At 44.1% G+C, this 17856-nt stretch overlaps 1 protein-coding gene across 3 annotated transcripts in view; it reads left to right on the top strand.

Moving 5' to 3' along the window:
- Window positions 1–535: 535 nt before the first annotated feature.
- Window positions 536–17856, top strand: part of LOC149327930 (mitochondrial dicarboxylate carrier-like) — a 34785-nt gene continuing 17464 nt past the window's right edge. The window contains exons 1-5 of one of the 3 annotated variants that reach the window (XM_089562946.1): window positions 536–677; window positions 10835–10954; window positions 12207–12326; window positions 15348–15508; window positions 16977–17018. In XM_089562946.1, the coding sequence (XP_089419072.1) occupies window positions 10844–10954; window positions 12207–12326; window positions 15348–15508; window positions 16977–17018 (434 nt within the window). In that variant the 5' untranslated portion in view covers window positions 536–677; window positions 10835–10843. Of the gene's footprint in view, window positions 678–763; window positions 988–1157; window positions 1327–10834; window positions 10955–12206; window positions 12327–15347; window positions 15509–16976; window positions 17019–17856 lie in introns of those variants that run through there. The other 2 variants (XM_089562948.1, XM_089562947.1) reach the window with 2 other exon arrangements.

Here is a 17856-nt window from a genome sequence, read left to right as displayed (position 1 = left end):
TACATTGCATGTACACTGTACGAACTTATTCCTGTGGTTAATGCACACACAACCTTCTTTTTTTCTCGCCAAATTGCACAAACGCGACAACTTGCAAGGTGCAGAAAAAATGACCTCAACGCCGAATTTTCCGGCGACCCTCTTCAGGCCGTGCGAGACCCTGTGAACATAGAGCATAACTTCATACTTCCGCCTCTCCTGTGCATCCGCCCCCCGAGGTTTTGAGTTTGGGCGGAAGGACTTCAACAGGGACTCAACGACAGCCTGAAGAAGGGCCAGCGGTAAACCAGCAGACCTAAGGCGATGAACGTGAGCCTCAAAGGTATGTGGACAGGACTTGGTCTGCTGGCCAGCATAGTGGGAACTGCCACCACCCTGTTTCAAAGGCGACTCTCCTATCCTCCATCGCTTCCATACGTCCATCAACGGAAGAAAAACTCCATCCACGCGAAACCGATATCAAAACCGAAAAAAAATCAAAACGAAGCCGGCGAGCCGTCGCGAGTCGACGAGAGCCGTAGCCATTGGAGCTCGCTGCTTCTGATCCGGTTGCTTTCGAAATGCCGGTGCAGGTTTCCTGTGGCTGTTTGAGAAGGAAAAAATTGCTGTGATTAGTGTTTACTGCGTCGCCCTAGAGCAGAGCGTTCATTCCCTTCAAAGTCCGGCGTCGCCCGAAGGTGAGGAAAACCCTGAGACGGGTCTAGTTCCGCCGGTTACCGCGGTACGCGAGTCGCTCGCTGGCATGTCTCCGGTCTGCTCCGAACATGAGGAAACAGCTGTCGTCGACTCTCGCCACTACTGGACGTCACTGGAGTCGCGCGTTTACGCGGCTTATTATCTGCGCGTGACCTTAAATGCCGTTGCGAGTCGCCGGAACCACTTTCACTGAGCGCCGCGACTTGAAACGCTAAGTAGAGACGAGGACCGTGTCTGTCAAGTGTCCCGATTTGGCGACTGTCACCGGATCGGAAGACGCGGAAGCATTTCGTGAGTCTCTGCGCCCTGGTTTGTTTGTCGTCTCCATCGAGGATGCTAACGGGCAACGCGCCAGTGACGCTCAATGTGACGTTTGAATGGAGCTCCTCTTTCGATCTATCTCTTCCTCTAAAGTGACGGGAGTGTTGTGTCTCTGAGGGCACGAGTTGGGACTTTCTCTCGACCTCGACGCGATAACAGATAATCGGCGTTGCGCTTTGATAAGCTCGATAAAACGCCGGTAGCCCGCTGTAGCTGTTCCCGCCAGTCATTCCGAAGTTGACTGGTTAGAAGGCTTCTGCTCGGTGTAGAGAGTACCTTACTCGGATTCATTTTGCTCGAGAAAAATCGGCAAGTGTATTTGAAGCTGTTTACTGGTTTTTTCTTACGACATGGTTTTTAACTACAGCAGTGCGGAACCACTGTCGATGTTGTAACAGCTTGACATGTGCTAGAAATGGCCAGGTTGTTTTACTCGGCATTGCATGTGGGGATGTAGGGAATGGGCAATGTCATTTCTGCAGTGTTTCGTTACGTTGCGTCATCTTGGGTGTGATTCCGATAACATCGTTGTATGGGTGTCGCTTATTTATTAGAATTCTTTCGCGCTTTCGATTACCTCATTTTCAAGAGGGGTTGATTGCATATGCAATATGCGTGCCTCAGCAAATGATCCACTCCTTGTAAGAGAGCTGATGGGACTTTGAGCTCTGAGTTCCTGCTGTGTTCACTTTAAAATGAGTGCCAAGGTATTCCCAGACAGCTGTGTCTATTAACCAGTCAGAGATCACGGCTGTGCCTTGCAGGGTTTAAAGCATGCTACATTGCAGTTATAATTTTAGGTTAGATAAGCTTTGTGCTGCCTAACAGGACGAACAAAGGGCATGATAAGGCACGCATTTGGTCTGTTGTGTCTTTTTCATTGTTGTTTTGGGTTGCCATCAGTTTTTCAGTCTAAAATTTGCAATTCATCCCAAGAGTCTACTCTTCTAGGGTAGCTACAATGTTTTATTTGCGGCAGTGTTTCGTGCTAAGTGGATGCCGGCCATGTTTACGCATATTAACTGCTTACTTGAAGAACTATGCTTGCATTTTCGACAATATTTGCTGGTGTACCAATGTAGTTTCCTTATGAACCTCCACTGTTTGCAATCTTGGACTTGCAAGGCTTGTAAGAGTGCTTAAAGCATTAGACACACCAAAATTTTCATAGTGTGTTCTTGCATTCGAATGATGTGTAAGACATTGGAAAACACGAACCAGGACGTAAAATTCGCCTGCACTGGGTACCTAATTTATATTTGAATTTATTCTTTCATTAGTTTCGGTTCCGGTTTCAGCAGTCGCTAGACGATTGGGACGTCACCATTGAGCACCAGATCACGTGAGGCATACAAAACGGCGATATGGTTTGATTTGGTTTATTTGAGTTTAATGTCCCAAAGCAACTCAGGCTTTGAGGGACGCCGTAGTGGAGGGCTCCGGAAAATTCGACCACCAGGGGTTCTTTAGCGTGCACTGACGTTGCACAGTACACGGGCCTCTGGGATTTCGTCTCCATTGAAATTCGACCGCCGCGGCCGGGATTCGGGTCAGCAGCCGAGAAAACTGCGATATAATAGCTCTTTGTTCACTTGCTGCTATTCTTTCTTGCGGAACAGTTTAGTGTAAGAGTTTGAAGGAATTCAAATGGTAAAGCAGCGGTTATATGGTAGTTTTTGTATGTCTCACATGATCTCATATCCACTTACGATGTCACAACCATCGTCTGGCAACTGAAACTGAAACTACAGAGGAAAAAAAAAAGTTACAAATTATTTATTAAGCGCTGATTAATTTCACATCGTGATCCATGTTTAATCTCACACAGCTCATTGCAGAGCTAGAATGCACCATGAAAAATGAAAAATTTGGTGTATATACTTCAGTTACTTCATTAGGCTGGTATTGTATCTAAGTTATGGGTGTCACAAGAAAGCCGCAAATAATTTTAATTTTTATCGTCATAACCTTGCATTCACAGCTCTTGCGGTGCTTTTCAAATCAGTCGTGTGATGCTTGTTGAAAAATTTCAAATGAAATCCACAGTGCGTCGCAATTTTGTTTCATATTTAGGTCTCTCTTTGCAAGGTAAAAAAAGGGATTGAGAGGTGTCCACAGCTCATTGGGCAAACTGTTCTTCATCCAAGTTTGTTTGCCAAGTTCCCGACGACTTGTTGGTTCGATTTGGCAGGCTCTTTTATATTTTTTCGGCTGCTGACCCAAAAGACGTGGGTTTGATCCCCGCTTCGGCAGTCGAATTTCTTTGGAGGCGAAATTCTAGAGGCCCGTGCAGTGTGCGATGTCAGTGCACGTTAAAGAACCCCAGGTGGTCAAAATTTCCGGAGCCCTCCACTAGGGCGTCCCTCATAGCCTGAGTCGCTTTGGGATGTTAAACGCCCCCATAAACCAAACCGAACTAAACCAACTTCTTCGTGGGATATTGTGTGCCCATATCCTGTGTTTTACATGACCCCCATTATCTAATCTTCCTTAGGTTTTTAGGGTATAATTAAGGACAACTCTACCCAATGATTGCTCTCAGTAAAAATTAACTTTTTGGCTCTCTCTCTGGGTGTGTTGACGTCGTTTGTCCAACAGCAAATGCTGCATCTATCCCTGAGAAAATAGAATTTAAGACTTTTCCCGCTTGTTGATTTAAACTTGTGACGTTCTTATTGAAAAGTACAGGTTGCCGCCGTTTGGTAGTCAGTGGCGATGTTGTAGTCAGATGCATTTGGGCAGAGAAATAATAATAATACTTATAGCTTAGCAAAGTCATTGTGCTTGATGGAGTTACATAAGTGTAAAATTGGGGCTGCAGTTATCGAATTCACCCAAACAAAATGCATAAACTTTGTACTTGGCTTGGCCAGCAGTCTGCTGGAAATATTAGTTTGGCTGCAGAAGTACGATTTTTCTCCAATCTATACATGTAACAGATGCTTTCGAAATCTCTAGACATAATATCTAACATTTGCTCATAGGAAGGCAGCAGAGAAAGCTTGTACAGCTTCACAGAAACTAACAGAGGATTTAGTTTATGGTTTAGTTTATGGGGGTTTAACGTCCCAAAGCGGCAGAGGGTATGAGGGAGGCCGTTGTGAAGGGCTCCGGAAATTTCGACCACCTGGGGTTCTTTAACGTGCCCTGACATCGCACAGTACATGGGCCTCTCGAATTTCGCCTTCATCGAAATTCATCCACCGCGGCCGGGATCGAACCCACGTTTTTCGAGTCAGCAGCCAAGTGCTGTAACCACTGAGCCACCATGGCGGGGCTAACAGAGGATTTAAAAGAATTTAGTTTGTACTCAGTGGGAATGCAAGTTCTTGTGTTTCATTCACATTCTAAGGCCTCCATAAATACCTCACAGGCTTAATAACTGCACAATTGCTATTTTTGCATTCAGTCTGTATTGTTTAAGACATTTAGTTTGGGAGAAACTGAAAAGCATTGACTACTGGCAATTTCACCTCCATGTCAGAACTTTCAACCTAACGCTAGACAACCCAGATAGGAAGTTCAGACTTTCCAATACTGTCACTGTGGTTTGGAAAGTCTTTGAGAGGCTCACATAGACATTGGGACCACTTTTTAGGAATGCTTTAGAAAAAGCAATAGTCACAGCACTGTTGGTCAAAAGTCTGACAGTGTAAATCAAAGATTATCATGCCTCGCGGCCAGCATTAACAAATATCAGCTGCTTTTAATTTGCAGTTGTGCGTACGGGGGCTCCGGGATTTGATCCCCAGTGTTGCCTGGTGTTCGGCTTACTAGGGTGCTTGGGAAATGGGTCTCGACCCAATTTTCCTCAGATGAAAATACCTTGTGTCATGACGCTGCTTGGCTAAAGCTATCCTCGCACCTTTAAAGGACTATAGACACCTAATTTTATTGCGCGATTTCTTCTGTGAAACGATGCGTTAGATATTAGAATACAACGATTACCGGGTGGCATTTGCCTACAGTCACTATATAATTTACAATTGAATTTCTTCTCTCATGCTATTTCGGTTTCACCAACTGAACGACGACTGTGTTGTCAAGTTGATGTGTTGGTCACATGATCCACGAGGAAAACTATAACATAATCGCTGATATGTAGTTTTAATTCACTACGATGTTTAATCCAGCCTATTACAACACCTGGAATGACAAAAAATGACCTGTCACCAATTATATAGCCGATTTTTATGCCTGACGTGACTTAAACACCAGCTAAGCGTCACACCCATCGTTCGACTCAAAAACGGAACCGAAACAGCTTCAAGAAGAAATTCAATTATAAATTGTTTAGCGGTCGTGCACAAATACCACAGGGTGCTTCATGTATACAAATGGCTAGCACATCGCAAGCAAAAATTTGGTGTCTATAGTCCTTTAAAATCCGCTATCATCATAATTTGCAGTTTCCTGTGTTTCGAGCCTACCTCTGCGGTCTATCAGAGAATTAGTGGGTGCCTAGGGACTTTAGTGCAGAAAGAAAAAAGGAAAAAAGTAGTTTCATAGCTGTCGTGTATTTCTCAGCTGCTGCATGAAACCGTTCAGGTTTTGTGGTGTTTGCAGCATACAGCTGCCGTGCACGGGCAAGCGTGTGGAGCGACCTGCCGTTTCCCATCGGTCATTGTTTCCTGTACCTGTGGCAGCACCTGTGGCACGTGTGTAGCACACTCATTTGCAGCTGTGCCAGTCATTTGCGGCAGCAAAAACATTCCCGCGTGGCGAGCTATTTTCGAACAGCTCTCGCTCGTCGCCGGCAAAGCAGTGTTTCGGCATGGCAACAAGACCCTGTTGGCAGGATTCTCATGTTTGGGGTTTAGTTTTCTGGTGGGTTATGAAACACTTTAAGAGAGGGGTCGTCAGCCTTTTTTGAAAGCCTCGGGAAACCGGGACAGGTTTCAAAAGGTGCTGTAAAACCATGTATGTCTTGACTTCTGCCTTTTTGCTGCCTGGCGTGAATAATAAAAGAAAAGCACATGCATATGCCAGGTCTCCCCGCAGCCCTAGTTCAAAAAGTAATTTATTTATTTTATTTATTTAGGAATACTGCAGACTCCTTCTGGAGTCCAAGCAGGAGTGGGAAACACATGAATGATACCAAAAATACAAAACAAAGTCAAAGAAAAAAAGTCATACATTCAAACTTTTCAAAGCAGCAATGAATTCCACTTCGTCGGGAGAATCGACAACATTCTGAGGCAGCCTATTCCAGTCGGACACAGTCGTAGGAAAATAGGAATATTTAAATGAATCGATAGAAGCCTGGCATTCTTTTAAGATTTTCTAGTGCTTAAACCGTGTGTTAGCTCGAGGTGCAGGGGTAAGGTAGAGAGTCTTGTTTATTTTTGTCTTATTATTATACAGGAGGTACAAGAACTTAAGCCTGTATTCTGTGCGTCTGGATTGGAGGGTCTGAAGATCCAAGAGATTAATCATCTGTGTTACGCTATCTGTTCATCTCTAGCGGTTGCAAATAAAACGGACGGCCATTCTCTGTACCTTTTCCAACTCATCTGTATTTGTTTTGGTGTAGGGGTCCCATATGCATGACGCATACTCCAAAATCGGTCTAACTAGGGATTTGTATGCAGTGAGCTTCAACTGTGTTGGGTGAATGACTGGCTTTGTAGTGACACCATGTGCTATGAGCAACTGAAGTGCAGTTTGTCCCCACAAAAAAAAAATGGCTGGCAGTTTAGCATTGCTAAGCGCGGAATAATGTGCGAAAGCATGGCTTTTTAAAGGTGGACACTGCCACCACATGCCTCAAAGAGTGATTGAGGTGTCCACTGAACCAGGGAGCCAATTATGCGCCTTTCCTTTCGTCAAAATCAAGATTGGTTTGGTTTGTTGGCGTTTAACGTCCCAAGCGACTCAGGCTGTAAGGGACGCCGTAGTGGAGGGCTCCGGAAATGTCGACCACCTGGGGGGTCTTTAACGTGCGCTGACGTCGCACAGTACATGGACCTCTAGAATTTCTCCTTCGAAATTCAGCCGCCGCGGCCGGGATCGAACCCGCATCTTTCGGGTCAAATCAAAATCAAGAGTCTAAACTTTTCACTGCTTTTTACTGCTTTTGAGAAGAGGAAAGACGCATAACTGCCTCAATTGTCAATTTGCATGTGGATATGACGAAAAATCAACGACACCGACCAAAAAAAAGAAGAAAGATAGAATGACATTTCGGCTCCCACACGGGAGCCTTGTTCACAGGACATTCACTTGTCGAAAATAATTACAGATCCTCCTGGTGCAAAATAAAGATTAGTTGAATCATGTTTCTAGAAATCATGTTTGATTGTGAACAAGGCTCCCGTGTGGGAGGCGAAACGTCATTCCATCTTTCTTTTTTGGTCGGTGCCGTTCATTTTTCGTCATGTCCCATCCCGACCAGACGGGCTTCCGTCAAACTCTTGACTTCAAATGTATGTGGATACCACCACCTACTCACAGGGCGATTGAGGTGTCCACTGACCGAGTGAGGCATTTGCACTTGCTACTCAGAGGCTTCACACACATTCACCACTGAAACCCGGGGAGAGGGGCTAGGAGTGCTTTCACATTTATAAACTAATTAAGGACGTGCATGGATTTAGGGGTTTGAGGCACCCAGAAAGTAGTTTTGAAGTTTGGTTTTGTCGAAGCGGAAAGGGCTCGAATAAAAGTGAAAGACCATTACTTGACGTGATTCGTGCCCCCCTTCACAAGGCATTCAGCAGATCTCAGGTTAAGATACTTAACAACATACATAGGACATTCACACGTTGAAAATAAATACAGATTCTCCTGGTGCAAATGCAAGATTAGTTGAATCATAAGTCTAGAACAAAATTTACGTATTTGAATTCATAAGAGGTCATTATACAATACTTAGCGAACATGCCCACTGATTCCATACTCCATAAGAAACTCCATAGAACCCAGTGGTTCCATAGAGCCCAGTTTGAGAATCCATGACTCACTGTAGAGAACTCTGGCGATGCATGTTTCGTGAAAATAGCTTTACCAAGATGATTGAAGAGTGTGAACTGGCCACTCTCATTCTTTAAAGGGAGTGACATGTACTGTCTGTTGCAAAACTTTATAGTCCAGCACGCCATCGAAATTAATGTCGCAGTGGATTATGAACTTTTGCAACAGACGCGACATTTTCCTGGGTGTGCATCTTGTGTGGCCTTTCCTCAGCAGAGGCCGCAAGATTTGGTTGCCACTATGCTTTGTTTTAGAAGAAACATCTTCAGAAGCTGAATGGCATTATAGAAACTATTCTATTTTTGGCATATTTCCCAACATGCACATAGATATACTGTGTGCCAGAGTTTATGCTGGGTACAGATCAGTATGTCAAGTTTTTTAGGAGTTGTCTCGTCATACTGAGTTATATACATTGTCATAAAGGAAGAAGCGAATTGGCTGCACTCCAAAGGTTACCTGCTGTTAAATTTTCCTGCCTCGTAATTAGTATGTTTAGCATTTTTTTGAATATTTTTTTCTTGTTGACCTAACAGGGGGTATTTAGGTTAAGCACATAAGGTCTTGAAATGTATCATTCCTAGATTGTGCAGATAGATGTAGGAGAAAGTTGAATAATGCGTGGCATGGGCTCTCTTGGGTGTTATTCTTCTAATGGACATCTCACGTTGTAGAATGCAAGCATCTGCGACACTTATAGCCATTTCTATTAGTTATGAAATATACACGGTGTTACACTTAAGACATTACACAATTTTTAAAAATAGGCTTTTGCAGTTACAAGAGCGCAGTTACAAGTACGTCAGAATACAGCTAAGGCGTGCTAACTAGGAGGCTGGTTAACTGATATTGAACAGTTTACCTTTGAAGTGTTACAATTAGGCTCCTTAATTATTGAGAGGCGTGTAGCTCACTGTATGTACTCTGCATATCAGTTTTTCGAATTTCGAAAAACACGGTTACCCTCGTCGTTGTGGCCCAACAAATTCTGCCTATATCATGCCAAAACACATGCGCTTTCAAGAAGCTTGCAGGTGAAGAAACCTCACCAGTGAACGCAGCTCATAGCCATAGCCAAAATTTGTTGGGGCCATAGCGCCGAGGGTAACCGCGTTTTTGAAATTCTAAAAACTCATATGGATATTGCTTACAGTGGGCTACGCGCCTCTCATTAATTAAGGATGCTAATGGTAATAGTCAAAAGTTAATTATTGAATATAATAGTTAACCAGCGCCTTCTAGTTAGCACACCTTAGCTGTATTCTGATGAACTGCACCGCTGACAATGCTATGCCGAAGAGAGCGCTGTTGCAACTCAAAAACCTATTTTTAAAAATTGTGTAATGTCTTAGGTCAAACACCCTGTATACTGTTATAAACACTTGCTTTTAAGACTACAGGAATTGAAAGCTCACTTGTTCTTGTTAGCTGACTTAATCACAACTTGCTGTTAAAAGCTGCTGATGAACTGGGCACAATTTGCATTTTAAAAAACACAAAGGAGAACAGGAGCTGAATCTAAATACTCCCTTTCATATGTGACAGTCAGTGGTGCGGAGGTCATGGAATAAGTGTGTGTACAAAACCATATTACTTCGCCACATATCGTTCGTTCTTCTCGAAGCCTCGGTGGGCGTTTCGACGAAAACAAAGAGTGGTATAAAACGAAGTGCTGGTATATAAACGAAGCAACCTGGGCCACACAAGGCCCACCGCTGGGAGCACCTGCCATCGCAGGGCAGTGGCGCAACGCTTATGAACTGCACCACTGCGCCAGGAGGGGTATGAGGACTCCCAGGGATCTAGGAATGTTAAGTTGAGAGTGACCTGCACATACCATATTTTCCGGTGTTTAAGACGCGGCTTTTTTTTCAAAAATCTTGCTGGTGCGTCCTATACAAGGGTGCGTCTTATACGCGAATTTTTAGTTTTTTTTTTTTTGCGAGTTCAGAAATTACTCGGGTTCATGTTCAAGCTTTTTTCACCGAAAAAATATCACTACCAATGACGCGGTTGTAACACAGTTAATACTTCAATACGGAGACCACCGTGCGCAACTTTTTTTAGGTGAACTTAATCATGAAACGGCGGGGATGACGACTTCCGGGGTCACAAACATGTGACTGTTTCGGAGGCTCCAAACAAAAGTAATGTGAAATGCCAAAGATGGCGACAATTGCGCTTCTCGCCATTGTCAAGAGAAGCCAAGACAAGCCGGCATTCTTTTTTAGCCACCCTTTGCAACTTTGTTTGCTCCGTGTACGTAGTACGTTCGTAGAGCGAAAAGAAAGTTTCAGCCGTGTTGCCTCAAAAATGGGCGAACTTTTTGATAGTGCATCCGAAGATTAAGACTTCGAAGGTTTTAAGTAGAACTAAAATGTTATGGACATATGGGAGAGTTTTTTCGTTTTTTCTTTCTTTCTTCTGAAACGGAGGGTATGGCATGAGTGTTGCCTTTTTCAATCGCTTAGCGTTGCTTAAGAATTTCTCACAGGTACAGTGAATTTTACGATGGTCGTGCAAGTGTATTTAATTAAGCCTCACTAGCCTCACTGGATAATTTGGGGTGTGTCTTATACGCAGGTGCGTCTTATGTACCAACTTTTTCAGTGACAGCCTGCATATATAGCGGGTGCGTCTTATAGACCGGAAAATACGGTATGTGAGTTAACCTATTATGCTGTGATGTCATACCCTTAAGGTGGAGCATAAGAGTCCTTTCAACTTTTTGCTCCAAGGTCTTAGCTAAGAAATGGGTTGAGGTGTTTCTCCCTGGGTGCTGTTGTGCCTGGGCAGGGCATTGTGCGCCAGAGTGGTGATGTGTGCTTCAATGCGTTTGGTGCAGACCACCGCGATGGCGCAGCACCATGAGGGACGCAAGGAGATTCGGCTGGCCCGGTGGTACTTTGGGGGCCTGGCCGGCTCCATGGCTGCCTGCTTCACACACCCGCTCGACCTGCTCAAGGTAAGGGTTCGGGGGCCGCCTTTGGTCCGCGCTGTGGGACACACGGAATTCGTCACGGGAACAGGGTCATGGTCCTGAGTACTTTGAAAGAAATGACTTAAACAATGAAAGTGTCGTTTTTGTTCTTCCTTGCTTGGTGGGCGTTATTCTTTGGCTCTGTGGTATTTCTCGAGGCAATATGAACCAAATGAACCGACTAGCTGAGAGCACAGGTTTAGTGGACTAAAGCGTCTACCCTTCCTTTGGACAGCAAACTGTGCAGTCACTTCAAATGCGGTATAGGTAGCACAAATGCAATAGCTGCTAGAGTGGTGGGAATTGCAACAACAGTGCTTTCAATTTCAAAAGTGCATCACCCACCGAACGAGCGCTGTGAGGTGCATAGCTGTCACAATAGCTGAAAAGCACAACAGGGTGCGACTCCAGTGTTTAGAACAGCCACGGGCATGTGATCAGCTCACTTTGCCTTAGGCCTGAAGTTCCTCAATATTGCCTAGAGGGTTAAGTGACACTGCAATAGTTCATCCACCGTGGAGTGGTGCAGGTATGCCGGGATGATGAGGTTTCGTGTTTGGCTTTGGTATTGTTGAGCGTGAAATGTGTATTCAGCCTGAACAATAAGACTCTCCTTGAGGTAAACCTAAGAAAGAAATGCTGTGAAATTTTCCATACAAACTCAGGGTTTAGCTTTCACTTGCGTTAAATTTAGTGAACTAGTGTAAAATGCACTATCAAGATAATTTAATCTGCGTACAGACGGAAGCATCGCGGCACAGTTACGATTCCTGAAGCTATTGGTGAGTGCTATCAAAATACGGAAAAGGGACGAACACACAGGACGAAGCGCATCGTCCTGTGTGTTCGTCCCTTTTTTGTATTTTGATAGCACTCACCAATAGCTTCAAGAATGTGTTTCCAACTAGCCCCAGTAGTAGCTCTTTTCACAGTTACGAATTCTGTGGTAGAATCCACATATTCAGCCCAGTACTAGCCAGTCCAAATCTTCCCGGCATTTCTGTGGTGGATGAAGTTCTGTTTTAAGAAACTCGCATAGACGGGGACTCCACTTTTCTTTCTAGGTGAAATTGAGAAGCTCTGTGGCCATAGGGTTGCATGTTCGCTTTTATATTCCTTCTACCCGCACTACTTCCTATGTGAAAAAAATGATGTGACTTGCCTACCAGAGCCACATCCTGTTGTTATTGGGTGAGTTGCCAGTTCTCTTATCTCCAATGGCTTCCTCTCTGGGCAGGTCCACCTTCAGACGCAGTCGGCCGGCCGCATCGGTCTGGTGGACAGCACGGTGACCATAGTCCGCCACCAGGGGGTGCTGGCCATGTACAACGGGCTCAGTGCGTCCATACTGCGACAGGTGGGTGCCACCCTTCCACTGTTACCGATGCAGGGACATGTGGGGAGCACAAACTCTGCACTGATACAAATGCTAGGCAATGATCAAGTGGCGTGGCATAATAAAAAAATTCAGGGGGCACTTTGACTGTCTAAAGTGCGTAGAGGCGAAAGCGTTTTCCCCACAACTTCGACTGCCTCTGTGGCACTGGTGACGTCACCACTGGACCACATCGCACATATTTAATGACTAAGTACTAAGTAATGACAAATTACTAATTAATGGCTAACTACTGATTAATGACAAAACACTAATTAACTGCTGAAATTAATGACTCATAAGCTTTGCCTTTAGCAGTGGAAGGCAACTGCATGTTGTTTGAGGAAAGGAGATGGCACAGTAATTCTGTCATCTCAGTGGACACCTGAACCACACTGCACAGAGAAAGTTATATTTGAGGAATGGAAATTACGCAGTAACTGTCTCACATATCTCTCTGTACACCCATCAGAAGCATGACACCTCTGCTGAGAAGCTTCTGCTGACAGCCTTCTGTGGATGATAGGCATTAAAGGCTTTCGCCTTAAAAAAGAGAGGCATGGTGACAGTGGTGGTGCTATAATCAGCTATAATCAGTGCTGCTGGGTGGTGTGGAGAGAGGGTCGTTATCAGTTGGACAGTTGGATGACTTTTCAGTTACGCCCTAGGTTGGATATTAAGTTATGTTGGATGTATTACATGCCTCGTAGCTGAAATTGGCCTTTTTGCAGAGGTGGAAACAACTTTACAAGGGTGTTTTTCTTTTCCTTCACCAAATGCCACCAGTGTTCAAGTGGCCAGTGGCGGCCAGTGGCGGCCTGTGGCTCTGAAGCAGTGTTGTCGGTAACGCATTACAAGTAATGACGTTACCGATAACGCGTTACTTTTCTCGGTAACTTAGTAACGTACTCGTTACCATTTCGTAACTGTAACGGGTAACATACTTACGTTAACATTTTTCGGTAACGTGAGGTGTCACGTTACTAGTTACTTTTTATTTCAATTGGCCCCCTCCGCCTATTTGTCAGAAAAAAAAAAACGCCGAAAATGATGTTGCAAATAAACAAAATGTACCGGCATTCTCGATGAACCTTGTTGCGGCTCGCATACATGCCAAAAAACACCTGCCCTTGACGACGTACTAAACTAAAAGAAAAGCACGAACACGCAGTCACACGCTTGTCTTCACCCCCAAACCATTCACACACACAACTCTCTAAAGAGTGGACGCATGACGAGCCACAAATGGACCATTAGCAGAAATCTGTAAGTCAGTTTCGGCGTAAGCTTGCTTTCCAGCCAAAAGGTCTCGCTCCCAGGCGACACTCTCGCATTCTAGGCGGAAGCAGCTCCCCCCACTGAGTAAACTCAGGAATGTCGCCAGTTTACTTCAAGATGGCCCCAAGAGAGCCGCCGAAAGAGTACAATGGTACAGCACAGAAAAGGGGATTGCAGTCAACCGGCTGTTTCTATCTACAACTGCGGCTACGTTTCTGGTTATTGAGTTCTTAAGCGAGCGAAGCTGACCTTGAACACCTTGACATAAACAGCCGCATTTTTGCGGTAATTATGCAGGTTCAGGAAAAAAAATTATTTATATGCGCATATATATTTTTTTTCCGGAACTATGACATTTAAGCATTTCTTTATTGCTACACAATTTCCGCACAATTTCGTAAGGAGAAGCACACCAGAATTACTGTAAATTTGTTGAGTTCAGCTATATTTTCTTTGTGAAGTAGGAATTATGTGAAGTATGAGCTTTATAAAATTGTTATCTTGAGCTCTTACAGCGAAGACGCACTGATTAAAATTTATGGCCATGGAGTAACGGCAAAGTAACGTGCGATACTTTTTTTCGGTAACGGTAATGGTAACGCATTACCTTTTCTTGTAGGTAACGTAGGGCGGTAACGCGTTCTTTTTTTTTAGTGTAACGAGTAACGTATTTAGTTACTTTTTTTCGGTAACGCCTACAGCACTGCTCTGAAGTTATGTGGCATATTTCTGCAGTACAGTTCTATTTCTGCAGTACATGTTTGGTCCGTGCTTTGCAGGCAGCTCAGTGGCACCAAATCGCTGAGCTTGCTGGAATGTGTTGAGTGAATTCATGAATTTCAAATTAAGAAAAAATTTGCAATTTTTTTCTAGGCTTACAATTCTGGTTCCACAGCTGTAAAATAAATGTGCCTTACCTCACTGGCAGATCTCAGCACTGTGTAGCAAGACATTACTGAGAAAAAAGGGCAAATGTGTCAGAGAATAACAATGAATTGCAAAATTTTTTTTGCAGATTTTGCACTTTTTATAAATATCTATTCTGCATGTTATTTATGCCAAGCTTTATTACTGTAGATTTGATTATACCACTGCAACAGATAGGTATACCAATATCACTGGTACTCCTTTTAATGTCTCACCCCACCTTAATTTTGGAGGCATTTGCTGTCAGCTGTCGGGTCTGGTTACAGGATTTGCTTGCAAAGTATTTATTGAGCTTAATTGGAAATGTGATACGTAATTGTTTTTCTATATTGTATGCGCTCACACAACCAATATGCCCTACATTTCAATTGCGAAAATATTGATTTCTTCTAGCATATTACCCTCTGTTATTGCCAGTCCCTTGCATCTTTTTAAAAATTTTTAAAACAATGCATTTATTACAGGAGCATTCTGTAGTGTGTGTACATGATGACACTGTGTTCTTACTGCAGTTGTTAAGCAGCTTCCACTACGCTTTTTCTTGTAAAGTTCGCTCTTGTAGGCCGCTGCGCTTGAGTCACTGTACGCACATTGTAAGTGACCACTCGTGCAACTGAGCAACTGCTGTGAAATTCATTAAAGGTGCCGAGTAACTAAACATTACCACATAATCATTGCACAACCCTGCTCTGTGTGCTTCCCACTCAGCCAAAGATTGTGGCGCTGTAGAGCGAAAGCCCGGGCTGAAGTCGAGCGCGACCGGGCCGTCATGTGGTTGGGGGCGGGCTATTGCTGCAGTTGACGTACTCGACGACCCGCTTCGGCATGTACGAGGTCATCCGCCAGTCCCTGGTGAAGCCGGGCGAGAACATGAAGTTTTACCAGAAGATCTTCGTGGCCGGCATCGCGGGTGCCGCTGGGGGCTTTGTCGGCACCCCGGCCGACATGGTCAATGTCAGGTATGTTGTAGTCGGCTTAGGTGGCTGAATCTAGGAGCTGAGGGGTTTTGTGGTGGGAACAAACGGAGGCGGTTTCCACCTGGCTATTCTAGTATTGTTGCAGTGTTGCCCTAATGCATTCTGGGATGTCAGTGCACTAAAGGGACACTGACAAGAACCCTACCTTACTTTTGTTAGTGAAACGTAGGCTTGTGCAAATATTTGGTCGAATAGCAGAGTAGTCAGTGTTTGTTGGTCTCATATGTAGGTCTCACACCCCACAGATACGTTGGCACCGAATGGAGGTCGACTCCCCCGGTTTCCGACGGCCATTTCTGCCAAAAGTCGACACAGCTTCAATGACTGTGACAAAGCTTGAATGCATTCTCCCTTTTTTTTTTCTTTCCGTGTAGTGGCCTTGCATGTTAGACAAATACATGGATTTTGAAAATGCGCATTGTGCCATTAAACCTTTTTTTGTGTGCGAGAAGTATTCGAAATAGTTGCTTCGAAATTATTGGAATGAAATTACAATTTGTTTTGAACCAAAAGGACCATTATTCATACATGCCCCGTAAATCATAACAGCTCGGCCATCTGGGGCCGTCGATGTTTTCTTGGCACCAAAAAGAGCTTCCATCGATGGAAAATGTGGAGTCTAAGGGGGACACAGCTTTGAACTTCCGAAAAAAATGGCCAAAAAACTGTTTTTGCTTGGTAATAGGTGTATCTGCTTGTATGCTTCGCCTTTTATGTTGCCTCGGAGTTTCACTCTAGAAATCGACTGGGAAGTACTCTAAAGAAATTGTTTCGTGAACTGCAGTGGCTGTGCACTGTGGGGAAACGCTGGACCAGTTGACGTCTTCCACCGTGTCAGCATTTTTTTTTTCACTACACGCCGCCCACCTTGGGAAGCCGATTTCTTCACAGGTTCAGGGAGGTGTTTGAACAATCACTGGCTGCAAGGGTAATACTTAAACGTGACCCCGCTCTCCAAATTAACGAGTGCCAGACACCACAGACTTAATGGACATCAGCCGGAACCACGTTCTTGAATTATCCAAATTTCTGAATTAACGGGGATTGGATTAAGAAAATTTCTCTGTATACACCAAAAGAAAAATTAGCTACAAAAGAGAAAAGGACCGTGCTTGTCCCTCATAACTATGGAGTAATCACTAAATGAATGCTTAAACTTTGTTCCCTTTAATGTTGCTCACGACTGTACTTCTAATGTCTAGCATGCATATGGTGCAGCAAATTGAAATTAGGGGTGCCCCTACCACTTGAACATTGTGCCTTGCTTTTAGCGTAGGCACTTTTTTTCCGCCAAGAGCTTGGATGTGGGAAAATTTGAGCCTACCTTTGAGGTGACTGGCCAGTCTTTTTACCTTGCGGTGCTGTGGAGGCAACCATAGAAATGTTGCTTTGACTTGTGGTTTAATTTTTTTCAGTGCCTCTTTCGTTACCTTTTAATTTTATTTTCCAGGATGCAGAATGACATCAAGCTTCCTGCAGAAAGTCGGAGAAAGTGAGTTTGACATAATTGTGCCGCTCCTGACCCGTAGGAAAGTGTAATTTTTGGAAGGGATGTTTGTTGCGCTGGTGCTTTCATCTCATTAGGTTTACATTAGGGAGTAACGGCTCCAGGCAGTGTGCTACTGCCAGAGGTTGTATTCTGTTCGATGCGCCAAACGCGTTTGTTAGTCAGTTACATGTATTGGTGCTCGAATAGTGGATGAGCCAATTATTGCGATGTTCTTTACTGTCCTGATCACTTTCCTAAATTGTAAAACAGTGAGGAAAAAAAAAGTCTCTGAATGCTTGCCTCCACAACGTGCGGGCATATGCTGAAAACATTTCTCAAGGCTGTTTGTCATAGCTGTGCTTTCTTCTTGTTATTTTCATGGAGCTTCTATGAATACCGTGTGGCTTATTTGCTGTCATTGCAGTGGCCAACTTCAAAATGTTGTGCACGCCTAAATGGCCCGGCACCAACATTGTAATAGAGGCTGCTTGTAATGTTGAAACACATTTCTTACTCAGTAGACTCCCTTTAAGACAAACTTGAAGGTTTCATGGAAATTTGTTCGTCTTATCAGAAGTTAGTCTTAACTGCAGTGCCCCGAAACAGTATCTGTGAGCCCGCTAGATGTGGCTAGATATATGTTGCTTGAAAAGTGAGTAAAATGGCCTTTCAGGGAGAGGATAAATGCAGATACAGTCGATCCCGGATATATCGAACTCGAAGGGGATCGCGAAAAAGTTCGATATATCAATAATTCGAAATATAAAATATGCCTATTAGACGCTTATTTTAAAATTGCGCAAATCTCGGACAATTTCCCGGGATCGTAGCAAGTGGGAAC

The sequence above is a fragment of the Amblyomma mixtum genome, chromosome 10, assembly GCF_055824585.1.
Source record: "Amblyomma mixtum isolate Tamu chromosome 10, ASM5582458v1, whole genome shotgun sequence".
Lineage (NCBI taxonomy): Eukaryota > Metazoa > Arthropoda > Arachnida > Ixodida > Ixodidae > Amblyomma > Amblyomma mixtum.
This window is presented reverse-complemented; position numbering and strand designations above follow the sequence as displayed.